Genomic DNA, 27750 nt, shown 5'->3' with positions numbered 1-27750 from the left:
TTAATGGAAGCACTTTATTTGTATTGGTTTCATATTGGACATTCAGAAGTTTTACACAGCATAAGGATGGGTGGAAGTGGATTTGTAGTTGTCCTACATACAATGGATATAGAAAAGAATCACCCCCTCTAAAACAATCACATGTTGTTGCTTTGCAGTCTGAAATGAAGACAGACATAGTTTTTGTTCAATCTAGTTGTATTTACTTATAACATCCAACTGAAAGATATAACACCAGCATGTCAAACAAAAAAAAATAAATAAATCCAAAAACAGAATCAATGAATTGGAAAACGGATTGCCCCCTCCTAAAAATGACTTGCAATTTCAAACAGGTGTAGCTAATCGCCTTATCAATGACACACAAAGCCATCTGACTTTCAACTGTGATCAGCTGTGGTCATTCTGATTAGTTCAGCATGAACAGAGCTTTCCTGGAGCATTTCTGTCCCTGGTAGTGCAACTGAAGCAAACGAGAAAATACAGGTGGCAAGGCAAAAGATCCCCAGGATAAAGTCATGGACAGGCACAAGTCAGGAAATGGATACAAAAAAAATTTCAAAGGCTTTATCAATGCCTAGAAGCACAGTGAAGTCTATTATTAAGAAGTGGAAGGTATTTGGTACAACACAGGCCCTCCCTGGAGCAGGACGCACTCCAAACTGGATGAAAGAGCCAGGAGGAAACTGGTCAGAGAGGCTACCAAGAGGCCTACAGCAACTCTGAAGCAGTCATAGGAATTTATGACAAACAGTGGTCATTGTGTGCTTGTGACAACAATACCACAAATTCTAGACAAACGTGACTTGTGTGGGAGAATTTCAAGAAAAAAGCCACTCCTCAAGAAAGGTCACATAACTGATCTTTGCGCCAAATCGCACCTTGAGGATTCTGAGGCCACGTGCAAAAAGGTGTTATGGTCAGATGAGACTAAAATTTAATTACTTGGCCTCAACACCAAACTATAGGTCTCCAAGCAAAAACAGCTCCCTATCCAAATAACACCATTATGTTATTTTTTATTATTAAGAATGGTAATATGCTGTTATCGGGGGGGGGGGGGAGGGTCAATTCTGCAGCAGAGACTGGAGCACCTGTCAGGATAAAAGGAAAAATGGATGGAGTAAAATACAAAATTTTTAAGGAAAATCTGCTGCCCTCTGCCAGGAAGTTGTCAATGGCAAGAAGGTTTACTTTCCAACATGACAGTGACCAAAGGCACAAAGCAAACATTACCACACAGTGGTTAAAGGAGAAAAAGGTGAACGTCCTTGCATGGCCTAGTCAGAGCCCAGACTTAAACCCCATTGAAAATCTGTGGCATGACTTGAACACTGCAGTCCACAAACAGTCACCATCACATTTAAAGGAAAAGTCCAGCCTGAGCTTGTTTGGCTGGGCTTCTCCTATGGGTCACATGAGTGCAATTAGTTTTGCCCTCCTGTGACCCGGTTTTTAGCAGAGAGCGGGCTGAAGTCAACTCTCTACCAATGTCACAGGAATCAGCCCGCGTCATCACAACAAAGTCTGAATCCGCCAGGTGTCTGGACTGATACCCATCTCAGCGAGCCGCTGAGAATGTGTAATGGCCACTCCCTGCCCCCTCCACAGCTCAGCGTGCGAGTGGGGGTGTTAGTTGTGTCGGCAGAGCGGAGAGCTGCTGATTGACAGCAGCTCTCTGCTCGGGGAGCTGTGAGAACTCAGCCATCAGCTGTGTACGATAGCACAGTTCTCAGTGTAGAGGCGGCGGGGGACTGATGCTGCATCCACCTAGGTAAGTAGGAATCTGGAAAAAATTTAAAATAAACATGCTTCTTTTTTAACTGAAGTTGAGTAGTTCTGCAAAGAAGAGTGGGCAAATATTGCAAAGTCTAGAGGTGCAAAGTTAGTAGAGACATATCCCAACAGACTAAAGGCTGTAATTAAAGCAAAAGGTGGTCCTACAAAATACCGTATTTATCGGGGTATAATACGCACCGGCGTATAACACGCACCCCAAGTTTAGGAGGGCATTTTAAGGAAAAAGTTTTAGGAGGGAAGTTTAAGGAAAAAAAACAACTTACATTTAAATGCCCATCAATGCAGCCTTATCAGTGTGCATCTGCAGCCTTGTCCATCATTGCAGAAAGATCAGTGTCATTTGCAGCTTGCCCAGCGCCGTCTGCAGCCTTGCCCATGTTTAAATTTCCCGCCGCCGAGACAGACCGAGCGAGCGCCGCCAAAAAAGACTGAGCGCTGCCGAACAAGACAGAGCCGACTGCTCGGCTCCGCTCGTAGTCCCGCCTCCCTGCTGTTTCTCTAGCAAGCGCTGCCGAAAAAGACTGAGCCATCTGTACTGTGTATTAGGCTGGGCTCCGCTCGCAGTCCCGCCCAGTATGAGCGGGACTGCAAGCCGAGTCGAGCCGAGTACGCAGTACAGTCGGCTCTGTCTTTTTCGGCAGCGCTCGCTCCAGAAACAGCAGAGAGGCGGGACTACGAGCGGAGCCGAGCAGTCGGCTCTGTCTTGTTCGGTGCCGCTCAGTATTTTAGACTTGCAGACAGTGGGGATCGGCGTATAACACACACCCACGACTTTCCCACGATTTTAAGGGGGAAAAAGTGCGTGTTATACGTCGATAAATACAGTACTGACACAAAAGGGTGATCGTTTTTCCAACTCAGGGATTCTGTTTTTGAATTAGTTTTTTTTTTTCTTATGACATATCGGTGTTATATCTTTCACTTGGATGTTATAAGTTGCACTGAGTAAAAACAACTGGACAAAAAAAAAAATGGTTTCAGTCTTCATTTCAGGCTGCAAAGCAATAAAAGAATAAGCTAGTATGCCTCGCATACTACTCATTATGAAATACTTACCTTAGAATGAAGCCCTGCAGTGACGCCCACACACTGCTGACATCTTCCCCAGTGTTTCTTCTGGGTTAGCGGGCTTCGGTGCTGTGAGTGGCTGGAGCCACAATGATGTCACTCTCGCGCATGCACGTGGATGCCATTGGTCACGGCACAGGGCTCTGAACAAATGGCACATATGGTCGTTCCTTCAGAGCGCATGCACTGATGAAGTGGGCGGTGGCACGTTTAGTAAATATCTCCTAAATGGTGCAAGTTTAGGAGATATTTACAGTACCTACAGGTAAGCCTTATTATAGGCCTAGCTGTAGGTACAATTAATAAGGAAGACTTTACTTCCTCTTTAACGCTATATAAATTTATGGTTTATGTTGCAATTTCAGTTTCACAAGGTAATTGCTGGCATCAGCAGATTACGAATTGTATGCAAAGAGAACCAGCGAGGTTTCTACCATTTTTTTAGGTTTTGTTTCACACATTGCACTGAAGAGAATAGTCTACAGTTTTACAAGTAATAGCTGGCAACCACCTGTAGCAAGGTTTAAGTTGATTTTTTTTTTTTTTTTAATTTGGTATATTTGAGTTTAGTATGTTTTTGTTGAGAACACTGCACCAATCTAACCATATGTGTACTGCTTTACTATTTTCCATTTGGAAATAGGTGTACAACAGCTTACAACTCTCTATTATGCACATTATTTCCAGAAGTGTAGAGGTTCATTGTATCATATTTAGTAAACACATTTCATTACATAACTAAGTAGCCGCTGTGTGCACTGTAATAGAATGTAGCAGCATTAGCTATGTACAGTAAGCGGTGTTGTGCTCAGGCAGCAGTACGGACAACTTCCTGTCTGCTGCCCGATTTAGTCTTGGGCTGAATGCCTCTCTTCATAGAGGAGAAGCCTTGTATTTTATCAATACAAGACTTCCTATGATTGCCAGGTGGATAAGGCCAAATTATGGAATTCTACTTTAAATGTGCATGTACAAATTCAAAGTACAACCTGCTCTAATCTCAATGATACATCAGCAATTTGCTAGGGAAATCCCTTTGGCAAGATGATATACTTGAACTTAAATAATTGGTGAAAGTTCTGATCTGTAACAGTGGAAACACAAGCATGATATGAACAATATGTTCTTTTTAATGTACACTGAGCTGTGCATGCACAGCACAGAGCACCAAATCAACTTAGGAAGACCCAATCAAGTTGGTTAAAGATCCAGAACCCAAAAGGACACTAGGCGAACATGTCTGGAGCAGTGATGGAGCAACAAGAGAGATCGTGGCTGACAAAGCTCTAGAGCAATTCCTTTGGCAAGCGAGTCTGCTGTAAAATGAAAATACACTGTGATGCACATACACTACACCACCATTATGCTCTGCTTTATCAGTATTAAGTCAGTACCTCAGTAAGAGCCATTTCATGGAAGTACAGATAGTTACTGGTTGCTAGTACTACTAGTCGACCTGGTTCCCTTATTTTACAGGAGGGGGGGGGGGGGGGGTTGTAGGACCAGGATCTGGGGAGATGGAGGTTTTAAAAGTGTAGGGTGCCATTTAGTGGGTCCAGTGCTGTGTGCAGGTACAATTTAATACAATCATCTCTTAGAAAATATCAATTACATATTTTAGCAGTGGTTTTTATTTTTTATTTCACCTTGACCTGTTAACATTTCCCTCACCTTTTGGTGTAGAATCAGTCAGAATCAGATCTTCATGGCCCTGTTCATTTACTCTGATGAAAAACAATGGCAATCCATCGTTCTCTTCGATGTAGCAGTGATAGCGGCATCGTCTGTTTGCATAGCGCATGCTCCAGTACAACCTGCTGGCTTCGTATCCCACTGGGAACAGCGCTGTTGCAGAGTGGAAGTCCAGCATCTGCTGTGGCAGTAACTGACCAATTGCGTGAAAGATCAGACTGCCAACACGGAAAGTGTGGTCACGTTCACCGCGCTGTACGATGCTTGCAATTTGTCGCACCTCATCACGCTGAACGTAAACTCTACGAAAGACTGCAAAATAAGTCAGTTCTTGCTCATGAGCTCCCTTTGGCTTGTGCATGGGGCAAAGCATAGTTTTGTCTTTAAAAAACATGCATTGTGCTTTTATTGCACAGGTGAAGTGGTAAATATTGGTGCACCTTAACCTGTGGCAACCGCTGGTGGCTCCCATTTTATGACAAAATACACACTTCATCTGCAGACCTCGTCTTAATGCCAGTTCCACATTTATTAAGGCACCAGCCTGTGTCTCATAGACCTCAGTAGACCAAAGAGCACAGTTTAAATGGACCCAAAGGTCAAGGTCAAGGTTGAGAAGCCTTGCGGGTCCATCTGTCATTCCATCACCTTCTTCATGGCAGAAACAACATTTTCTAAAATCTTTGGGCATTGGATCTGGCTTTAGTGATGTCCCCAGCTTTTTCAAAAATTCATCTATATCATCTTCACACTGAGACTTGAAAGGCATCTTGGGAATAACTATCTGAATATTCCATTTCTTCCACTTCATTCCTCTCCATTTCTTACTGACAGGACGGGAATCATCAAAACCACTGTGCACAGCTCTGGGCCGCGGCTTTAACTTTACAGTGACTTTCAGTTCATCTGGCTTTGCCTCAACTTTAGCCGTTTCAAAAGCAGCTGGAGGAAAAGATATAGGAGGAGATGAAGGTGGTGAGGTCTTCTCCTGCAGCAAAGGAAGGCAATGAACATCCAGAGTGGAAGTGTTGTTACTGTACTGATGGCAAGACTTTAGTTGAGGCTCCTTTAACAATGGAAGAGTTAAGGAACGGTCCTGATTCTACAAAAAAAGATTACAAAGAAGGCATCAAACACCCTCAGAAAATTAACGAGTAGCAATATTATAGTCACAGCCTGGTAATTCCTAGGAATCGGTGTGTACCCATTTCCTTCTATTACCACTAGGCTTAATTTTGTTACAGAAGCACAGAACAATGGCTGCAGCAATACAGTATGTAAAGATGTTGTTCATTAATTCTATATGTAAATTGAACCATGTATGTGCACTGGTACTATATTGGGAAAATAGGACCAGACACATCTGGTATGTGCGACTGCAAGGCATAAAGTATAATAAATGTGACAAAAAAAGCGAAAAAACGATCTTAGCAAAAAGTAATTTACATTTTCCTAGGTTTGAATAAAATGAAAACCAACAAACCCTGTTAATATCTGAAGATACTTCTGTCAAAAGTGAGTAAAGGTAAATTGATTAGGCAACAGAATGCGAGTATATTAAAAAACTTTATAAGAATGGATCTCATATTGTGTGTGTGTATATTATATATATATATATATAAAGATATATATATATATATATATATATATATATATATATATATATATATATATATATATATATATGGGCTAAGAATTTTAAAAATAGTTCAAAGGAATGCAACTTAACAATGCAGAGATTTATAAATCTGCAACAGCTTTGGAGTGTGTTGAGATGTATTTAAATAGGACTCGTGGCACTCTAAAACTAGAAGAAATGTACGATTCTGTTCTCTTTTGCATTTTGTTGCTTTTCAAGGTTAGTGTACATTATTTGATAGAAACATTCTGTCCATGCCCAATGAAACATTCTATTATTGGAGTTTGTTGCCTGTCATCATCGGAATTACCTTGTTCTCACTGCACTTGGCCTGTGCTGCAGAATACAGCAAAAAGCAGTTGTTGCTGCAGAAGACAAGCTCACCATCCATCTGTCCAGGGCTGGGAAGAAACTCCTGTGACACATAAATATTGGTTAGCTAGAAGAAAAGTAAAATCGTTACAATTTCTTTAGCACATTTAGAAATACCATAAAAAAAAAAAAAAGAAAAAAAAAAAAAAAAAGTGTGTCCAGTAATCTGCTTTTTCTGGGCTAAAGCATAGTATGGAATTATCAAACAGTATACAGGCAGTCCCCCGCATTACAAACATCTGACTTACATATGACTTCTACTTACAAACGAAGGAAGACAACAGGACATGAAAGGAAATATACCCCATAGGAAGGGTAATTCACTCCCGTAAGTGTTACCATGGGAAAAAGATCTCCACTGAAGCTTTATCACCAATCTTTGTTTCCACAAAAACCCCAAAATTTCTAATCCCATTTTGACAGGGACAGAAAGTTAGGTGAAATCTTCTGAACAGGGGCACAGACAGCAAAACAAACGTTACAAGGGTGTTAACCTTTCCCTATGCTATCCCAAAACATTTTTTTGGGCTGGAGTTGCACTTAAAAAAAAAAAAAAATGCATCCGTTCCAAATTGCATTCAAATTCAACTTATAGCGGTCGTATACCCCTTTAGCATATTTTTACCTACAGGTAAGCCTATAAGAAGGATTACCTGTAGGTCAAATGATCATCTCCTAAACCTGTACGGTTTAGGAGATATTCACCTTGCATGCAGCCACTGTCATCAACGCTCATGAGCGAAAATCAGAGCTCCTTGCCGGAAAGAAGACTCCTACGCACATGCGCAGAAGTGCTGTCATCGTGGCTCCGGCCATTCACAGCACTGGAGCTGTGAACCCAGAAGAATCACCAAGGCAAAATGTCAGCTCCCTCAGCGGTGACCGGGACATGGTGTAGGGGGCATATTAGTTCATTATGCCTTTGCCTTATAGGTCTTTTTTTTTCTTCTTCTTTTTCTTTAATCACTTGCCTACAGGGCACTTACACCCCCTTCCTGCCCAAGCCAATTTTCAGCTTTCAGAGCTGTCACACGTTGAATGACAATTGCGCAGTTGTGCTACACTGTACCCAAACAAATGTTTTATAATTTTCTTTACACAAATGGAGCTTTCTTTTGGTGGTATTTAATCACTGCTGGGTTTTTTTATTTTTTACAGCAAAAAAAAAAAAAACAACAAGAAATAAGGCCAAATATTTTGAAAAAAAAATGTTTTTTTACTTTTTTCTGTCAGTAAATTTTGTAACCAAGTAAATTTTTGCCTTCACTGATGAGGCGGCACTGATAGATTGAACTGGTGGACACTGATGAGGAGGCACTAATATGCCACACTTATGGGCACGGATAGGCGGTACAGATGGGCACCACTGATGGGCAGCACTGATTGACATCGCTAATGGGCACTGATTGGTGGCACTGTATTGCTTTATTGTAATCAGGGAACTGATGATCAGTGCCCTTATCACATTCCTAGATGCCTCCCTGCGTGGAGATGCCGCTGATCGGCTCTCCCCGCCACACACTCTGTCAGTGTGAGACGAGGAGAGAATTACCGGCATCTCCGTGTTTACATGTGACCGAACATGGTGCGGGCATGCAAGAGCGGTCGTTCTGGGACGCTGTCATATGACATCCCAGAATGAGAGCCGCACCAGGTGGCAAGCAGTTAAGAACAAACCCACAGAATCTTGTTTGTAACCTGGGGACTGCCAATACATTAAATCGTCAAACAGTAAAAAGAACACAATGGTGTGATGCTTACCCGTTTAAGAAAACGGAGATCCTTCATAGATTTTCGGACACCACTTCCCAGGACCACAACCTTGCAATGACAGCACCATGATGGTCTAAGAACTGCAGAATCTCCCAAACTGGGGGGATGGTGCCTATAGCCTGGCATACCTGGGAATAAAAAAACACAAATTCATCCATGCTATGCTTACATGTTCAGAAATCCTTCCTCATTTTCAATCTACAAGATCTTAAAAATTACCATCATGAGTAAAATATGAGGACTACTACTGCCGATCAGAATTCATTATTTTAAGAATTGTTTTGGGTCCGTGTCTAAGTACTGAAGCCAAAGAACTAGAACAGTAATTAATGGGTTCCTGGCACCTTATCCTACATATTGGCAATTTTTGTTATTTATTTCTACTACTATAAAGAATACAAGGTATATGTTTTTATGCTACACAATACATCCTAATTTCAGGACTCACCATTATTTGGCATGAATGGTAAGTGGTGAGCCTTCATGGCATAAGGTCCGATAAGCCTGGCCGGAGGTATAATACCAGGCCTGGAACGATGGCGTAACAGCTGTCGGTACTCCATGTTAGAGTGCATACTGTGTCCATTCATTAGGATGACAGAAGCAGAGTCTGGAGCGCTGCTCACTTCATAGCTGGTGGGAATGTGGACTTGTAGAAGATCCGCAAAGGCTGAAACTACTCCGCTGATGTTCTATACAGAAAGAGTGTTTACTTGTTACTTAACATGAAATGATATTAATCTTCAACAACTGTAAATGTGACAAGAAATGTACCATTAACCATCTTACTTACAAGGCTATGCATACCCCTGGAGCGCTATTTAATTTGTGGAGGTCTTGTATTATGTGAAAAATTACAAACACAATTTTTTAAACTCCCTTAAAATAAGGGATTGTTTTTAACCACTTGCCACCACCGGCCAATTCTGACATTTGTCTCCTACATGTAAAAATATTTTTTTTGCTAGAAAATTACATTCAACCCCCAAACATTATTATATATATATATATATATATATATATATATATATATATATATATATATATATATATATATATATATATATATTTTTTTTTAGCAGAGACCTTAGAGAATGCAGTGGCGGTCATTCAAACTTTTTATCTCTCTCGGTATTTGCATAGCAATTTTTCAAACGAGTTAAAAAACCAAAAAACTGTTTTATGCTTTAAAAAACAAACAAAAAAACAGTAACGTTAGCCCAACTTTTTTGCACAATGTGAAAGATGAAGTTACGCTGAGTAAACATATACCCAACATGTCACGCTTCAAAATTGCACACACTCGTGGAATGGTGCCAAACTTCGGTACTTAAAAATCCCCATAGGCGACGAATTACAGAGAAGGTCTAGGACTAAAATTATTGGTCTCGCTTTTAACGTTCGTGGTGATACCTCACATGTGTGGTTTGAACACTGTTTTCATATGTGGGTGGGGCTTAAGTATGCCTTTGCTTCTGCGAGCAGGGACAGGGACGCTTTAAAAAAAACATTCTTACGTTTTTTTTATTTGGTAATTTAACTTTTTTTTGTTTTTGTTTGACACTTTAAAAAAAAAAAAAAAAAAGTTTTGATCATATTTATTCCTATTACAAGGTATGTAAACATCCTTTGTAATAGGAATACGGCATGACAGGTCCCACCCGAGGCAGTGCCATTTGAATGCAGAGGCTGGGAGTGACGTCATAACATCGTGCCTGGCCTCCGAACGATATTGAGACCCATCTCTATGGTAAACATCTGGGGCCGGCGGATCCAGTCTCCGACTCACTGATGGTAGCAGCGAGTCGGTAGAAGCACCGGAGGGCGGCAGGAGGAGGTGGTAATCAGCCGCTATGATCTTTCTTTCGGTGTAGGGAATCGCCGGCTGAAAAGGATAATATCTGAATGATGCCTGTAGCTGCAGGCATCATTTAGATATCCCTGCTCAAAGTCAAGGACGTCAATTGGGGGGCGGGAAGTGTTTAAGCTTATGCTCGTGGTTAAAACTATGTTTAGAGAATGTTTTATTTTTAATACATTGTCTTCAGTTTCATATAGAATAAAAAAGGAAAACGAATTCCCTAAGAGCTCCGAAAGGCACTTGAGACGTGAGGAGATGGGTCATACATTCATCTTGAGCATGTATGGAGATGTGTTAAATGTATAGGAATCTGAATGTATGGTCACTCCAATTTGTGCATAGGTAGCAGAAGTAAGTCAATGTGTCAACACATTAATTAGTCAATGTATTAATGATTATGGCACCGGCGATGAATATATTATTCATAATAGTGAGTGATGTCCCACTTATAGTTTAGGCCAGTGGTCATCAACCCTGCCCTCAGGGTCCACTAACAGGCCAGGTTTGCAAGATAACTGAAATACATCACAGGTGATATAATTTGCTGCTCAGTTATTGCAGTATTCTAGTATGCCTCTCCCCAAGGTAATACATAAAACCCGGCCTGTTAGTGTGCCCTGAGGACAGGGTTGATGACCACTGGTTTAGGCCTTTGGGAATTCTAGTATCCATCCTGAAAATCCAATAGACCTCCCTTTTACAGAGAAGGAAAAAGCGGTCTCCACCACAGATTGGACAACTGAGGTTTTAAATTATTTGAACTTTGAGGGTCTGTGTGTTCCGTTGGTGGAATATATTAAAATGTTTGGCTATGTTCGTTTTTTTATTGGTTCTGATGTCTGATAAGTGGTCTGTAATTCTATCACTGAGGCATCTGGTGGTACTGATCTAATGTTTTTGGGGGGGGGGTGTCAGTCAAAAGGTTGGTTCTGTCCAGGCTCCTGATTTAGAGACTGACTTTTTTGACCATTGATTTGCTATACCCTTGTTTGCAGTCTCTGTTCGAGTAGATGTGCTTCTGTCATAATGAGTTAGGTGTGAGCAATTTTGTCTTATTAGAATAAATTGACCTAAAAAGGTATTGCTTTGATGGTATGCGGGGCATGACAGCTGGTTGCGTGCAAACAAAAAAGCGTTCTTGGAGGTGGTTTTTCTGAATGACCGTACCTTGAAAGTCTTGTCCTGGATGGATTAAGATAGAGTGAGGTCTAGGAAATTGTGTTTCTCTATACTGAATTTTAAATTTAGGTAATTCATGTTAAGATAGTTCAAGAACTCGCTTGTTGGCAACTCCCGTTTTAGGGATGAAAATCAGATCATCTATGTATCAAAAGCATGAAACAATTTAATCTCTGTAGTGATTGTCTCCATTGTAAATATAAAGCTCCTCCCACCAACCTAGGTATAGATTCCCACGACAAGAATCTAGCTCCCATAGAGGGATATATACATACTTGCTTCTGCATTAAAAATTACAAATAGTGATTACAGATAATAATAAAAAATGCAGGCCAAAAAAGCATATGAAAGTCGGTTACCTCAGCGGCAGTAGGGTGCAGGGTGATTGCCACGGATATCAGGTCAGGTTTAGGCCCATTTGGTGCATGGCTAAAGTGTGAGCCAAAAAACAAGGTTCCAGGTTCTCTCTTCATACAATTGTCCCTGGCCTCAGATCCTATGAAAACCGAAGCACAGGGATATTAGGGACAAATGAATCTTCCTTCAATTTTGCGTAGTATGTAAAGAATTAAACGTTTTATTAAAAAAAAAGTTTTTTTTGATCTGTCGGCGCTGTGATTGAAGATGGATTTACATCGCGGGACACTTCTTTTTTTTTTTTTTAAATAAGGGACTTGTCAAAAACTGTATCCTGTCATTTTTACGCTTTTGGTGAATGAGTAAAGGTACAATGTACCCAATACCCATTCACATGAATGGTTATTGGGTGGGGAAGGCGGGATCTGGGGACCCCCTTGTTAAAGATTCCGATAAGCCCCCCGCCCGCAGACCTCCACAACCACCGGGCAAGGGTTTGATGGCAAGAGGCCCTTGTCCCCATTAACATGGGCATAAGGTGTTTTGGGGGGCCCCAAAGCACCATCCCCATGTTCAGAGCATGTGGCCTGGTACGGTTTGGGGTTTAGTACGGGGTTCCCCTTAATATCCATACCAGACCTGAAGGGCCTCACAGTGTTAGACTAACTGAGGTGCAGATCTTTTTTCACATTTGAAACTTTGTATGTTATGAGTTTATATATTGTATCTTTTTGGTGGTGCATCTATTTTCATTTACACATATTACACTATGTATGGCCGCTATGTAAGCGACCTTGCATAGTGTTGGGCGTGGACTTAGCTCCCTGAACTATGATTGGCCAAAGGCACCCTGCCTTTGGCCAATCATGGCTCTCACAGCAGAGCGCTCTGTGATTGGTCAAAGCATGCAGGTCAGGTGAATGCTTTGGCCAATCAGCAGCCGTCAATGCACTGTGATCTTGCAGTGCATTAAGGGGCGTTCCGCGGGCACTAATTTACTGTGAAAGCCCCATAATGTTCTAAATTTGGCAAACCCTCAGGCTCATCCCTATTAGAAAGGGATAACTGGATTTGAAAAGGCATTTGGTGTTTACAAAGTAAGGTTATATAATTTGTAGCTACAATTGTTTGATAAGCATTATGAGCAGCATGGTCAAACTTTGCCATTCTAATCAACTGTCCACTTTTATCAAATTTGTCTCAACCCAGCTAAAAACCATTCAATATTCTGGACAATTTAAGAGATTATTGAACCATCAAAATGTGTGCATGGCTGGCAGAAAATGTACATCGTATATAAACAAGTGAAGGCAGTATAGGCTACTTATGATTATTTGCTGAACAACATGTACATGATAAATATATCAATATAAAAACAAAGTAGGACTATAAATAACCTTCAGTGTAAATTGGCTAAATACATTCAAACGGAGACCAACATACTTACTGAGTCAACTTACAACTTCCTTAGTCAAACCTACAGCTCTGCAATCAGCAAAAGCAATGCTACCTGCTTATAAGGAAGCCCAGGCTTTAATTCAGCAGCAGGAGTGCTGGACCTCAGAAAAGAGATCATTTCATCCACACAGGGTGAAAATGTCCTTCTCTAAAGCATACTGGCAGGAGACAGGCTTTTCTACATAGGCTGTGACTGATTCCTTCAGAAAAGAAACTAAGACATTGAACACCTTTTGTTTTGATGCACCTGGAATGTTTTTAGCTAATCTAAAACTGAAGATTCAATTAAGCTTTAAACTAAATAAATGGGCTCTTTTAATATTTAAGAATGCTATGCTAACTGTACAAAGAGAAAAGAACACCTTTTCCTGTGCTGCTGGGAAGGATTGGAATGATGGGGGATGGTGCTGGATCTGGAGGCTCCTCTTTCACTAGTGACAAATCCGGGTATCTGCTAATTTCCATTCCAACCACACTCTCAGGAGAAGAGGAGGGCACAAAGCTGTCAGGACTGTCCCTGGCATCACAGTGATCCTGAACCCTGTTAAACATTAAATAAAAATGAAAGGGTTATTCAAATACAGTCAACCAAGCAAATGATGACATTTAGCGTATCTTTGTGTGACTAAAGTATCAGCATTTAAACAGAAAATGTACACTCTGGCTGTGATTATACTCCTATAGTCAGTTGATAGTTGCTGACAATAGATAGATAAACCTTAAAACCTCCCCAAACAATCTCATAAAAGACATGACTTGGTACTGCTTGGTGAAAGTAGAACTTAAAGTGGATTTCCTGACAACTAGATTTACTGGCCTTCAGCAAAATAGCAGCCTCCGACAGGAAGAAACAGTGCTGGAGGCAATTTATAGCATACTAATTTTGGTAGCATAATTATTAATGTGGAATGCATGTTCTCTGCTAAAGAACATTATTTTTTATCAAGTTGTTGTGGCTAAAGTTCCACTTTGAAACAGATCGTCTTAGCACTTTCTGATTCAATTAAAGTGTATGTGCAGTCAAAATTTTGTTTTTGGTTTAGGTTAGATTAGGGAAGGGTTAAACTCCTTACCAGTTTTTTTTTTCATTGCAGTCTGCATACTACTGGGGAAATGTCCCTTTGTTTCCTGTCCCAGAGATGCATCTTGAAATTAGAGAAAATCCACAAAAGTGAGGAGAATTTCTTTCCTAGACAGTTGTCTCAGGATCAGATATCCCCACTGGGCAATCCCGCCTGACCTCTTGTAATGGGGACAACTCAAAAATTTAGTATTTCCCTTAATTTCCTTTTCTTAGTGACACAAGTCACCAGTACAAACAGAGGAGTGCATCTACCCAATGGAGACACAGCAATAAAAAATTTAAAGAGAAACCATTTCCCCTCTTTATACCAAACTAAAAAAACAAAGTTTCCTAGAGATATGCAGATTTATTCAATAAGGTAAAAAATAATATGCCAAGTGCAAGGCGCCCATAAGCATGTTAAAAACACTGATTTCTTATTGCTTGCGTTAGAATACAATGATGTGTTGGTAACACCTGTTAAGACACTTCAGGTGTGGGGAGTAGGAGGAGAGAAAGGGGAAGAAGGTGCTACCCATTGTATTGAGATGTAGCACTCTGGGGGGAGAAAAGCATCCACACCCTGAGGAAACTTTTTGGGTGAACCCTCACTCCTGCGTTGAGGCAGGAGCACACTGCGAGCACAGGTGGCATTACGAATGACAGTTTCTAGGGAAAGTCTGAAGAGACAACTTTGTTTTAAGTACAAGTGAAGATGTTCCTTGAGAGAATAGTCTGTGTCCCAGGTCAGTCAAAGTGTTTTATGCATGGAAACAGAAGAGTGATGGCAGAAAAAAAGACCATGCGGTCCCTCAAATCTGCCCAATTATTTAAAAAAATGTAGGCACATAGTCGACATGCTAGACAAAAGCTTAGATACTTATAAGATGCCATCAAAGCAGAAGATCAGGGCTTCAGACATTTGATGCAAATGCCACAAGGGTTTATCCTTGTGATGGAGGGGACCTCTTAAGGATTTTACTCAGAGTGACATGGTTTCACAAATCCAAGTCACCACCAACACAGTACGAAGATTTGCTCCATTTGTTCCAAAGACCTTAAAAGTATGGATTACTTTTTTTTTTCATTATCTGAAAAATGGTGAACTGCTACAATGAAAATAGGATTTTTATAAAAGCTTACCTGTAAAATCCTTTTCTTAGAGTACATCACGGGACACAGAGTCATAGTAATAACTATATGGGTATATAGGCCACCTTTAGGTGATCGACACTGGCACGCCCTAAGACAGGAAGTTTACTCCCTATATAACCCCTCCCATTACTGGGAGTACCTCAGTTTTGTAGAAAAGCAATACACGTGTAACCAAAGAAGGGAGGGACCTCTGTGTCCCATGATGTACGCAAAGAAAATAGGATTTTTATAACTGCTTGCCTGTAAAATATTTTTCTAGGAGTACATCACGGAGCCATAGTAATAACTATATGGGATGTCCCAGAGCACTGCTATTTGATAGGAGGGAGAGACAAACAAAAACAGGGTGCCCTCAGACTTGAGGACCTATACTGTAGCCTGCAGCACACTGCGTCCAAAGACGATATCCTCATGATGCCTTTTTACATCCAACTAATAGAATCTAGTGAATGTATGGACTGAAGACCAAGTTGCGGCATTGCAGATTTGAGCCATGGAGGCATGGCGATGCACTACCCACGAAGCACTAACAGCCCTGGAATCTTCCTCTTCAAACCATAAGCTTGAACAAATACTTGCAGAATCCACTTAGAAATAGTAGACTTCGCTGCTGCCTGTCCTTTCCTAGGACCTTCAGGCAGCATGAGCAAAACATTTGTTTTTTGAATCTGAGCAGTCGCTTTCAAATAGACTTTGCTCTCACTACATCCAGTAAATGCAGCGACTTTTCCTCCATAGAACAGGGTTCTGTAAAAAAATTAAGGTAGAATAATATCCTGGCTTAGATGAAAACCTGATAAGGAAAAGGAAATAGATGTGGCGCTATACCTTATTAGACCAACTTAGTATGGAAATCGTAAAAATGTACAAATTTTTCAGCTTGCTGGCTAATAATTTAAAGTAGTAGATATAAAATCCAAAACAGAACTAAATGAAATAAATAATAAAATAAATAAATGATAAAGTGTTTAAAAGGATCAATCAATATTAAATGGTGAATACAAAGTGAATATAAATTTTCCAGCGTGCTGGTTGATAATTTGAAATAAGGATATAAAATCCACGATAAAATGAATAACTGAGATAGATAAATAAATAAGTAATTAATAATGTGTTACTAAAATACCATAAATCAATCAATATTAAATAGTGAATGCAAAAATTACAAATACTAAAAGTGCCTGTGACTGTGATTATGGCGCGACCAAGTGACTTGGTTTACAAAATCAAGGAAAATACCATAAAAGGAGGGTTCAACCCAAAAAATGGGAAAAACAAGAAATAATATTCAAAATTATAAAAGCGTGAATACAAGTGGAAGAGTAAGTGAAAAAATTTCTATCATATGTAAACGAGGTACAACACACCCACGGAGGAACGAGGGATCCCCCCAGCATCACAGCAGAGACAGCCCAAGAAGCGACACAGTGGCTTATACTGTGAAGGCTGATCCACCCCGGACGGGGTTATATCTCTGGTGAGAGCAAAATTCATAAACGTTCACTGCGAACGGAAAGCGAAGTCACTCCCTCCACTCCTCTCCTATACACAGAAGACCTTTTAATTTAATTTAATTTTTTATTCAATTGGACTTTCACATCTAATTTTATTTGGTTTTATTCACCGTCTTCACATATATTTCATTGCAAGATTTTTTTCACTTTCTGGACTTAATTTTATTTTTAATTTTGCAACTTTGGCATGTTCTGCAATTTCACACAGCGTGTTATATATTTTTTCACTTACTCTTCCACTTGTATTCACGCTTTTATAATTTTGAATATTATTTCTTGTTTTTCCCATTTTTTGGGTTGAACCCTCCTTTTATGGTATTTTCCTTGATTTTGTAAACCAAGTCACTTGGTCGCGCCATAATCACAGTCACAGGCACTTTTTAGTATTTGTAATTTTTGCATTCACTATTTAATATTGATTGATTTATGGTATTTTAGTAACACATTATTAATTACTTATTTATTTATCTATCTCAGTTATTTATTTTATCGTGGATTTTATATCCTTATTTCAAATTATCAACCAGCACGCTGGAAAATTTATATTCACTTTGTATTCACCATTTAATATTGATTGATCCTTTTAAACACTTTATCATTTATTTATTTTATTATTTATTTCATTTAGTTCCGTTTTGGATTTTATATCTACTACTTTAAATTATTAGCCAGCAAGCTGGAAAATTTGTACATTTTTACGATTTCCATACTAAGTTGGTCTAATAAGGTATAGCGCCACATCTATTTCCTTTTCCTTATCTGACTCACTGTTCCATCCACCGGATGGAAACAAAATAGAGGCTGCTCTTACCTATATTACATTATATATAATCTCTGTATAACAAACTCCATAGCGCATCCTATCCCCTTGTTTTTATTTTTAGATGAAAACCTGACACTACCTTCGGTAGAAAGTTAGGATGAGGACCCAATACTACCCCTATCCTTGTGAAAAATTAAATATGGCTCTTTACAAGAAAGAGCAGCCAACTCTGATACCCTTCTTCCAGAAAAATTTGCTTCCTTGTAAAAATGTTGCATCTGCTCAAAAGGCTGTTTCTGTAATACCGACAGGACTAAATTCAAGTCCCAGGGGTTTAGGGGTGGCTTAACCGGTGGATTATGTCATGATACCCCCTGTAAAAAGCTAGGACCAAAGAATGAAGCAAGTGGTCATTGAAACCATATCGATAAGGCCAAGACCTGGCCTTTGATAGTACTCAAGGCCAGCTTCATCTCTAACTCTACTTAAAGAAAGGCAAGGATTCTACTTATAACATACTTTCTGGGATGCCAACCCCTGGATTCACACCAGGAAACATATGCCTTCCAGGTTCTATAATATATGACTCTGACTTCTTGCATTAATCAAAGTAGATACAACTGAACCTGACAGCCCACGTTTCCTCAGAATGTGGGTTTCAGTAGCCAAACCATTAAATTTAGCGCTTGTAAAGTAGGATGAAATACTGAACCCTGCGAGAGCAGATCCGGATGTGGTAGAAGGGTCTAAGGGTCCCCTACCGCCATCTTTATGATCTCTGCATATCAAGATCTTCTGGTCCACGTCGGGGCCACAAGAACCATCAACTTTCTTTCCAGCTTGATCCTGCGAAGGAGTGGAAGCAGCAGAATAGGAGGGAATGCATAAATCAGTGAAAACTGATCCCACGGAGTCAGCAAGGCATCTGTCCCGCATGCTAGAGGATCCCTTGTTCTTGACACAAAGTTGTCGATCTTTTTGTTGAACCAGGACACGAATAGCTCTACATCTGGGACCACCCATCTCTGGTATATTGCCAGGAATATATTGGGGTGAAGGGACCATTCCCCTGGGAATAACTGCTGGCGACTCAAGTAGTCCACCTGCCAATTTTCTATTCCTGGAATGAAGACTGCTGACAGGCAAGGAACATGATTTTCTGCCTCAGCTGGGATATGGTTCACCTCTTTCTGGGCCGCAAGACTTCTTGTACCCCCCTGGTGATTGATATAGGCAACTGCCGTGGCATTTTCAGATTGGATTCTGACAGGACAATTCTGTAATCTGTATGTCCAGGCTCTCAGGGCCAAGCGTGCTGCCCAAATCTCTAGAATATTGATGGGCAAGGTCCTTTCAGATCTGGACCTCTTCCTCTGGGCAGTAGCCTCAGGACTGCTCCCCAACCGGAAAAGCAGGCATCTGTTACAACTTTCCATGTGACCGGTAAGAAGGATTTCCCCTTCTGCAGATACTTACCATCAGCAACTGAGGCTCTGGCCTAGGAGATAAATGCATTGGGAGGTCTAATGCCCTGTACACACGGTCGGACTGTGATGGGAAATGTGCGATCGGATCTTGTTGTCAGAAAATCCAATTGTGTGTGGGCTCCATCTGACTTTTTCCCTCGGAATTTCCGACACACAAAGTTTGAGAGCAGGATCTAAAATTTTCCAACAACAAAATCCGGTCTTTTAAATTCTAATCGTGTGTAGACAATTCCACGCATGCTCATAATAAATTACGTGACGGAAGCTATTGGCTACTGCCATCTTCATAGTCCTGACGTACGTGTTCTATGTCACCGCGTTCAGAACGATCGGATTTTCCAACAACTTTGTGCGACCGTGTGTATGCAAGACAAGTTTGGGCCAAAATCCGTCAGAAAAAATCTGATGGATTTTGTTGTCAGAATGTCCAACCGTGTGTATGGGGCATTAGGCTTGGACATTTTTGTTCCAATCGGACAGGATACTGTGTTGCAGCAGTCTCAAATTAAACTGAGCGTAGGGAACGGCTTTGAACAAAGCCACCATCTTCCCTAAAAACCTCATGCAAAGGTGAAAAGGAGGGTCTCTTTGCTCTGACGACCCGGACCAGCTCCTTTTCTGGTCTGTATCTATAATAAGACCCAAGCATTCTTAATGGTTTTAAGGAAGATTTCTCTTGGTTAGTAACCCAACCTAGGTTTTCCAGGTAGTTGACTGATTACCAGGACGCCCCTGACCCAGCAGAAGGAGCCCATTTAAATGAAGGGTGTTTATTCTTTTTCTTAATTGGCAAAAGTGTACTTTTCCCACTTAAAATTTTCTGGATGTATTTATCCAAATCCTCTCCAAACAGCCGTTCACCATGAAAAGGAAAACCAGCCAGAATAGCGTCAATAGCAAAACATAATATCCCTGGCAGCTCAGCTAAATCCTGTGCCTGTTGATCAGGGATGACCTTGAGCACCTGTCTCAACTGGTCCTTCAGGGATAGACATACACCTATTGTCGCCACTGCAGGTTGAGTTACTGTTCCTGCCAAAGAAAACAAGCTTTTTAAGAGGAATTTCAATCTTTTATCGGGTGGATCTTTAAGCATGTGTGCATTGTCTACTGGACAAGTTACATTTTTATTCACAGAGGAAATAGCCACATCAATTGCCGGTATATACCGCTTTTTAAATAATTTTTCCTCCATAGCACAAAGTGTAGAGAACGTTTTAGGAGGGAGAAAATGCTTATCAGGGTGATCCCACTCAGAATACATAAGCTGTTCCAGCAATGGATGAACAGGAAAAGTATGCATAGCTTGGGGAGGCTTTAGGGAACCCAAAGTAAAAGTGGGTTTTCCAGCTGACTCATTTAAAAGGTAGCTAAACTGTGGAGCAAACTATTTCTGCCAGCGATTGCACCAGCAATCTTTCAGATTGAGAAAAATGAGCTGAAAAAGGCTCTTCCACAATTGATTCCTCAGAAGACGATTCACCCTTCCACGGTCCCCTGAGCGGGCCTCATGCTTCCCTGCCCAACGATCCTCTGCTTGAGGGACCTGGGCGGTAGCAGGGGACCTATCGTGCTTTTTCCCATGCTGGGAAGATGTGATTAGAGCAGTCAGTCTTTCCTCCAGCCCCACTAAAGCTAAGGAGAAAACATCCTTAATAATGTAGACAGGGGTTGAAGTGTTGGAAACAGTTGCAACACTTAAACCAGATGGCTCACCCTGATCAGCTACCCCTGGATCTTCGGGGGGGGGGGGGGGGGGTGTCATTGCTGGGGTGAGACTAGGGTCCTCAGAGCCTGAAGCTGATACCTTTGTTACCCTTTTTGAGGAACTTATACGTCTCCTTCTGGAATGCATAGTCTTAAGCACAAATTCAGAGGTACTTTACAAGGGAAAAGATGCACCCACTGCTGAGCAATAGTTCAGTAATTGTTACTGCTATTCTACGCTCGGCCTGATGTGAAGTAAATGTGCATTGGGGGAATGCCTGTGTCCCACACGCACATGCCCAAGTCTGCTTCTGTGTCCCTCCATTAGTCCAAATGAGACTGACGATGGAGCTTTTTTATAAGCTAATAATCCCAGCCCTGACGCCCGCACCAAGTCACGCTCCCTTACTTCCTCACTGGTGGTGTAGGAGGAGAGCATGGGGAAGAGGAGAGCCGCAGCTGGTGAGGGCAGTGGAGGGGGAAGAGGAAAGCCGCCGCTGCTGAAGGCAGTGGAGGGAGCGGATCGGCAAACCGCCGGACCTTACAGTGTCCCCCCCGCCTGCTCCTGGAGAGGGGGAGAGAAAATATTCCCAGATGGAGTAATCCCACCCAATCCCCCCCACCCTCCAATCTCTTACCGGTGGCCAGGATGGATGGCTGGAAGAAGATGTGCAGCTTCAGCTGACACAGAGTGGAATCTGAAAGCATGGAAACAGGTATGTGCTCATTACAGCCCCCTAGTGGTGACTTTAGGCAAGACAACATTTACTGTATAGCAGAAATCCAAAAGGAATATTTTTTTCCCATTCCTTAGAAATCTCCACTTGCCTTATCCCGCCGCAGGGTTCTGTGGTACAACCAAACAGACCCAATCTTCACCCATCACGGCGGGCACCATTAAAAAACCTTCAAGGACTGGGGTCCCTTTTTTATTAAGGGTTCCACCTAGTAAAGTAAGCTTTATGGCACTGCAATCTGACCAAAGCACTGAATCCCAGGGTCCAGCTCTCAAGAGAGAAGCGTTACAGGCAAAACCTTGTTTCTTCTGGCACAAAGACTGGGTACCAACCACTTTGGCCTCAATGGCACTTTGGATGGATCCGGTTGCAAAGGCTTGCTCCATCAAGGAATACACCAGTGGAGTCTCTGCATAGCACATCTTTACTCATGATCAACACCTAAGACACTGGTGGAAAAACAGAGGTACTCCCATTAATGGGAGGGGTTATATAGGGAGTGAACTTCCTGTCATAGGGCATGCCAGTGACCATCACCTAAAGGTGGCCTATATACCCATACAGTTATTACTATGGCTCTGTGTCCTGTGATGTACGATAAAGAAAAACGATTTTCTGCCCTCTAAAATGTGCACCCTTGCTTGTGAAATCAAATAAAAAACCTGTGGGAGGGGCTAATGTCCCTCATGCAGTGTCATCCCAACCATGAAGTCTGGATCCAACCCCTTCTTCCTCTTCTGAATGACTGACATCAACTCCTGGCAGACTTCAGCAGAGCTTCAAATCTTCTCACATGTCTCCCTCCTCCCATTTAAGCGGTTCTCAGAATTTCTTCACAAACAGGCAGCTCCTCTCACCCTCCTATCCTATCAAGTCCGAGGAGTGAAGCTGCTTTTTCCCTCTTTAGCTCTCACTGTGTCAGTTACCCAGAGAAGCAGATTAACCTCTGCAAATCCAAACTTCCTCAGAAGAGTGGGGTGGAGAATCAGCTGAAGCTCATTTAATCCTTTTCATGTACAGTAGTCTCCTACAGCTGAAAATCCCACAGCTCAGCATACTGTTATATATCTCTGTTTCTTGTAAACAGTGTGATGTTATAGAGACAGGGGCATATGACAAGCATGCACATTACAGCTTGTGGCTCTGTGGGGAAAGTGAGGTCACAACTGAGAGCTGAAGGAGGGGGCAGATCACTGCAGATGTAACCACTCACTTCAAACTTTCCAACCTGAGGAGGACCGTTACTCAGTCCTAACCAGGACTTGGAATACAGCAAAAAGGGTGCAACACAGGAAACAAAGAAAAGCTGTTCTGTGGCGAGGTTAAAGTGACTGTAAACCCCGTTACACCACTTGTACCTACAGGTAAGCCTATAATAAGGCTTACCTGTAGGTAGTGTAACCATGCAGGTTTAGGAGATATTTACCATATACGCTTGCACCCATGGCATGCGAACTGAAGAAACGGCTCGATCGTGCAGTTTCTAAAGGGTCTGTTGTGATCGCTTATGCGCGGGAGTGATGGCATTGCAGCTCCAGCCAATCATAGCGGCGGAGCCCACAAACCCTACTGCAGGGATTCAATGGTCAATTTAAGATCCCTATCTCCTATGGCAACTCTAGTATTACTCCAACTTTACTTGCTACATTCTCTGTAAATATAAAAGTAAAATCAAGAAAAGTGGGATCCCCTCTAAATGGTTCTTGTGGACCTGGGAATAATTACCAATAAATCCGACCGCTGGAATTTCTGAGACTCATAAGATATTGGCAGATGATTAGCATCTCTAAAGCAAAAAAAGGAATTTTGACTCACCTGTAAATTACATATCTTGGAGTCCAATAGAAGACACAGTACAGAAAAGGCACCTCCCCTTTAACCCTTCCACACTCTGAGCCTTCACTTTTGTAGAAAGCAATGGCGATTAAACCAAGGAATGGAGGGGAGTGTGGCCTGTGCCCTGTACTCCAAGGTATGCAATTTACAGGTACGTCAAAATTCCAATTATCTTAACCATACAGTAAAGGACACACTATTCATACACCATGAGATGTCCTCAAGAAAGGGTGGTTAATAATAGGACAGAGAGGCATGCAAGAATCTTGCAACCAAAAGCTGCATCAGCATAAGATTTGACATCCACCTGATAAAACTTTGAAAGGGTATGAACAGAAGACCAAGCAGGGGCCTTACACAACTGGGCTACATTGGCTTAGTGCCGAAAAGCCCAGGAAATTCCAGCCAATCTGGTCAAATGGGTATATAAAACCACATGAGGAGATATTCTTTGAAATGGACAGAGGTAACCTGCAGTTGAATCTGGTGGCTAGGATGTCCACATCAAGAATTCCTAATTTTTGGCATATCAGATTGAAGACATCTGGATGAAGGGCCCATTCTCCTACATCCAGTCAATGGCAAGAGAAATAATCTGCTTTCCAGTTGTCCAATCCTGGGATGTGGACCACATAGATTGCTGAACAAGAGATAATCTGGCACACTTCCTTCAAGGTGGCCAGACTCCTGGCACCCCCCTTGATGATTGATGTAGGCCACCGCCATGGTATCGTCTGACTGAACCCTGATAGGGTGCCCCTTCAGAAGTGGGGTCTAGTGCTGCAGGGTTAACCTGACTGCTCTGAGTTCCAAGATTTTGATTAGGAGCTTGGCTTCCTTCAATGCCTATGTGCCTTGGACTGTAACACATCCCCAGCCTGAGAAACTTGCATCTGTTGCGATAACTCTACAGTGATAGGGAAGGAAGGCCCTCCCCAATGTAAAGGCTGGGGCGGTGACCCACCAACATAGGAAATTCCTTGCTTGGCTGGACTGGAGCATGGGAAAAATTGAGAGAAGGAGCCTGCTTTATCCAGGTGGACAAAATGTTCTGTTGGAAAGTTCTTGGAATGGAATTGGGTGATCGGTACTACTACAAAGGAGGCTACCATTCAGACTAGAATGCTCATGGAGAATCTCAATATGGGATGTCTCTTGGATCTCAATTCTAAAACATGTACTCTTAGAGAAAGAACCATCTTTTCTGGGAGACATTTGCTTGGAATGTGTCCAGGATAGATTAACTTAACTTTTCGTCTTTGTTTTAAATTGAGCATGTCAGATAAATTACATCGGGAAGCAACAGAAAATTCTTCCAAAATAAAATAGAAATTACCTCAGTCATCACTTAATTGTCCTGAGCAAATTTTTCCTCTGTTGCTGTTCTTGTGACAAATTAAAATTTTAGATTTTCCTCAGTATTAGTCCTTGTGAAAATGATCACCAGGACAAATAGATAGGTTCAATCTCCTCAAAAGTAACAAATTGCAGTATACTGTCAATAAACATGTACAAAAATTGTAATAAATCTGTAGTACAAAAGATCTTAATGATTTTTGAATTCTGAGACTTTTCTCATGTTCTCTGCAATCTATGGTTTGATCATGAAGGAAGTGTTAACATGCCAAGTTTTTATAATAATAATAAAAAAAAAAATCACAAGAAAAGCCAGCACTTCCCAAACTGCCAGAGTAATAACTACGGTATTTAATAAATCACTGCTATTTAACAAGTTAAAACCAATTGGTGTGACATCATTCATTTTTGGGATCGAAAAGAAAGTGAATGGACATATAAAATAATGAGCTTTTATCCTAATAGGATGAAAATGTTGAACTCAATCTTAAATGCTTTTTATAAACCCTGTTGCAGTATATTGTTAAATATATTGATGCAAATATGTGTTTAGTATAATTCATCAAGACCCCCCTCAGTCATAGAGGATTTTCTTTTTATGAATCTTACTGGAATATATTGTATATGAATTGGAGTGTTTATACACCTTTTAGTGTCTGGGAGTGTAAGGGTTAATATTACTAGTGGACAGAAACAAGAAAGACCTTAATAGATGGTAATCAGCTTGTGTTCCCTCCCCTTGATGAAGATGCTCATCCCTTTGAAATATGTTGGGAAGTAGGAGAACGCAAGCACGATTAGTCCAGTTGCCTAGGGTTACCACCAAAGGGAGCCTGCCCCAATGGACTATCATCCTCAAAATCAAAATAGATGGCCATATTTTATGAATATGAAACTGACCTTTTCTTTTTACTTGTATAATAAAGCAGGTATAGTTTTATATACATATTTGGGTGGAAAACTAGAGTTCCATATCTTCTTCACCCTGCTTTATCTGGGGTACAAGGTGTTATAGGTTTCATTAAGATAGAGACTGGCTTACCTCAACTCCTCCTGATTATTGTGAGGTGGTGTGGGTAATGAAGCTGGGACATCCACTGATTTAGGTCCCTGAGTTATGGCTCTAGCCAAAAGATCATCCTGGGACCTGAAAGGCAGGTGGAATTGTTTGGGTCCCAGAGCTTTGGTAACTGAAATGAAAAAGTGGAACATGAATGCAATGATAACAGCAATACATAGATTATGATAATATGTTTTTATGTAATAGGCAATATTAGAGATACCATGTCCTCCAAGAATAGCAGCTTTTCCTGCCAGCTCTTCAGTGGTGGCATAACCATTCACCATCTTCTGGCAGGCCACTGGAGGTGGAGTTGGTGGCAAAGAGGCTGGAGGTGTGGGTGGATTACTGAGATTATTTTGCTGTTAAAACAAATGATATGACTGTGTTATGAAACAGTTTTTAATACGAAAAAAATAAAAATAAGATATACAGACTAAAATAATTTTTTTACAGAAAAAAAATTGCATCTCTACAATTAATTCATGTAGAAAAAGAAAAAAGCCTAAGGGATCGTAAACATTTCTGAAAAAACACGATTTGTAGAAAGGTGCAGGGTACAGAGATTGTTAAATAACAGGTATGATATGGTACCACATGTTGCTCAAAACCTGCAACTAAATTACTGTGTATCTTGGTAATGAGTTTGGGTTGATGCTGGCAGAAAAAACTGTATAAAAAAACGTTCCGATGTATTACAGCAAAAAGTTACTTTTTTTCCCCCGAAATTGTTGCTGTTTGTTTATAGCACAAAAAAGAAAAACCGCAGAGGTGATCAAATACTACCAAAACAAAGCTCTATTTGTGGGGGGGGAAAAAAAAGGACATCAATTTTGTTTGGGTACAGTGTCGCACGACCTTGTAATTGTCAGTTAATGCGGTGCAGTGCTGTATCGCAAAAAATGGCCTGGTCTTTAAGGGGGCATATCCTTTCAGTCCTTAAGTGGCTTAGCCAGTCTTTAGATCTTAATTCCATAGAAAATGTGGAGGGAGCTGAAGGTTCAAGTTACCAAAGTCATCCTCGAAACCTTAATGACTTGGAGAGGATCTCCTGAGATGTGTGCAAACCTGGTAGCCAACTAAAAAAAAAAGTCTGACCTCTGCGATTGCCAACAAGGGTTTTGCCATTAAAGTACTAAGTCATGTTTTGCGAAGGGGTCAAATACTAATTTCACTCAATAAAATGCAAATCAATTGATAACTTTTTTGAAATGCGTTTTTCTCGATATTTTTGTTGTATTTCTGTCTCTCACTGTATAGACTAATCATTTTTGTCAGTGGGCAAACCTACAAAATCTGCAGGAGATCAAATCTTTTTTTTCCCTCACTGTATCCTTCTAGGATTTTTTTTCTAGATAAATGAAAAGCCATAGACTAGATTGAATCCTGAATACATTAGTCAAGTTATTCTGTCTCTCACTGTTGAAATAAAAAAATACCATTAAAATTATAGACTGATCATTTTTTTCTCAGTGGGCAAACGTACAAAATCAGCAGGGGATCAAATACTTTTCCCCCTCACTGTATATTTCCACTTATGTATAGGAATAAAAGCAGACAAAACTACACATTTCAAGCACATCTTCATTAGCACCATCTTAGTGCTAATATATAAAGGGAAAGCTAGACCTCATGAATTCACAAGCATAACAAATTAGTTCAAATCATTGTAAATCTTGTATATTATATTAATGCACAAACCTTGAAAATCAACTGGGAATAATAATCCGAAACACCATCAAGGGAGGCACAGCCGAAGGTCCCCAGAAGACGACTCCCAGCACTTATTGGGCCAGTGCCATAAGGAAGAAACTGTGCAAAATTCATTCCCACAATTGGCTCAATTAGAGGAAGTAGAGAGAGTTGCTGAAAA

At 41.0% G+C, this 27750-nt stretch overlaps 1 protein-coding gene across 10 annotated transcripts in view; it reads right to left on the bottom strand.

Annotated features, from left to right (window-relative positions):
• KMT2C (lysine methyltransferase 2C) overlaps window positions 1-27750 on the bottom strand; it is a 407832-nt gene that overhangs the window by 13349 nt on the left and 366733 nt on the right. For all 10 annotated transcript variants that reach the window (XM_077491169.1, XM_077491171.1, XM_077491174.1 and 7 more), the window contains 9 exons: window positions 27579-27743; window positions 26101-26239; window positions 25860-26007; window positions 13562-13740; window positions 11744-11880; window positions 8793-9036; window positions 8333-8472; window positions 6510-6614; window positions 4540-5662 (listed from right to left, as the gene is read on the bottom strand). In XM_077491169.1, coding sequence (XP_077347295.1) covers window positions 4540-5662; window positions 6510-6614; window positions 8333-8472; window positions 8793-9036; window positions 11744-11880; window positions 13562-13740; window positions 25860-26007; window positions 26101-26239; window positions 27579-27743 — 2380 coding nt within the window. The remainder of the gene's footprint in view (window positions 1-4539; window positions 5663-6509; window positions 6615-8332; window positions 8473-8792; window positions 9037-11743; window positions 11881-13561; window positions 13741-25859; window positions 26008-26100; window positions 26240-27578; window positions 27744-27750) is intronic.

Source organism: Lithobates pipiens, unplaced genomic scaffold (assembly GCF_037356315.1).
Source record: "Lithobates pipiens isolate NorthernLeopardFrog02 unplaced genomic scaffold, aLitPip1_a1.2 Scaffold_19, whole genome shotgun sequence".
NCBI classification, from domain to species: Eukaryota; Metazoa; Chordata; class Amphibia; order Anura; family Ranidae; genus Lithobates; species Lithobates pipiens.
Note: the sequence above shows the minus strand (reverse complement) of the source record. Positions and strands in the feature narration are given on the sequence as shown.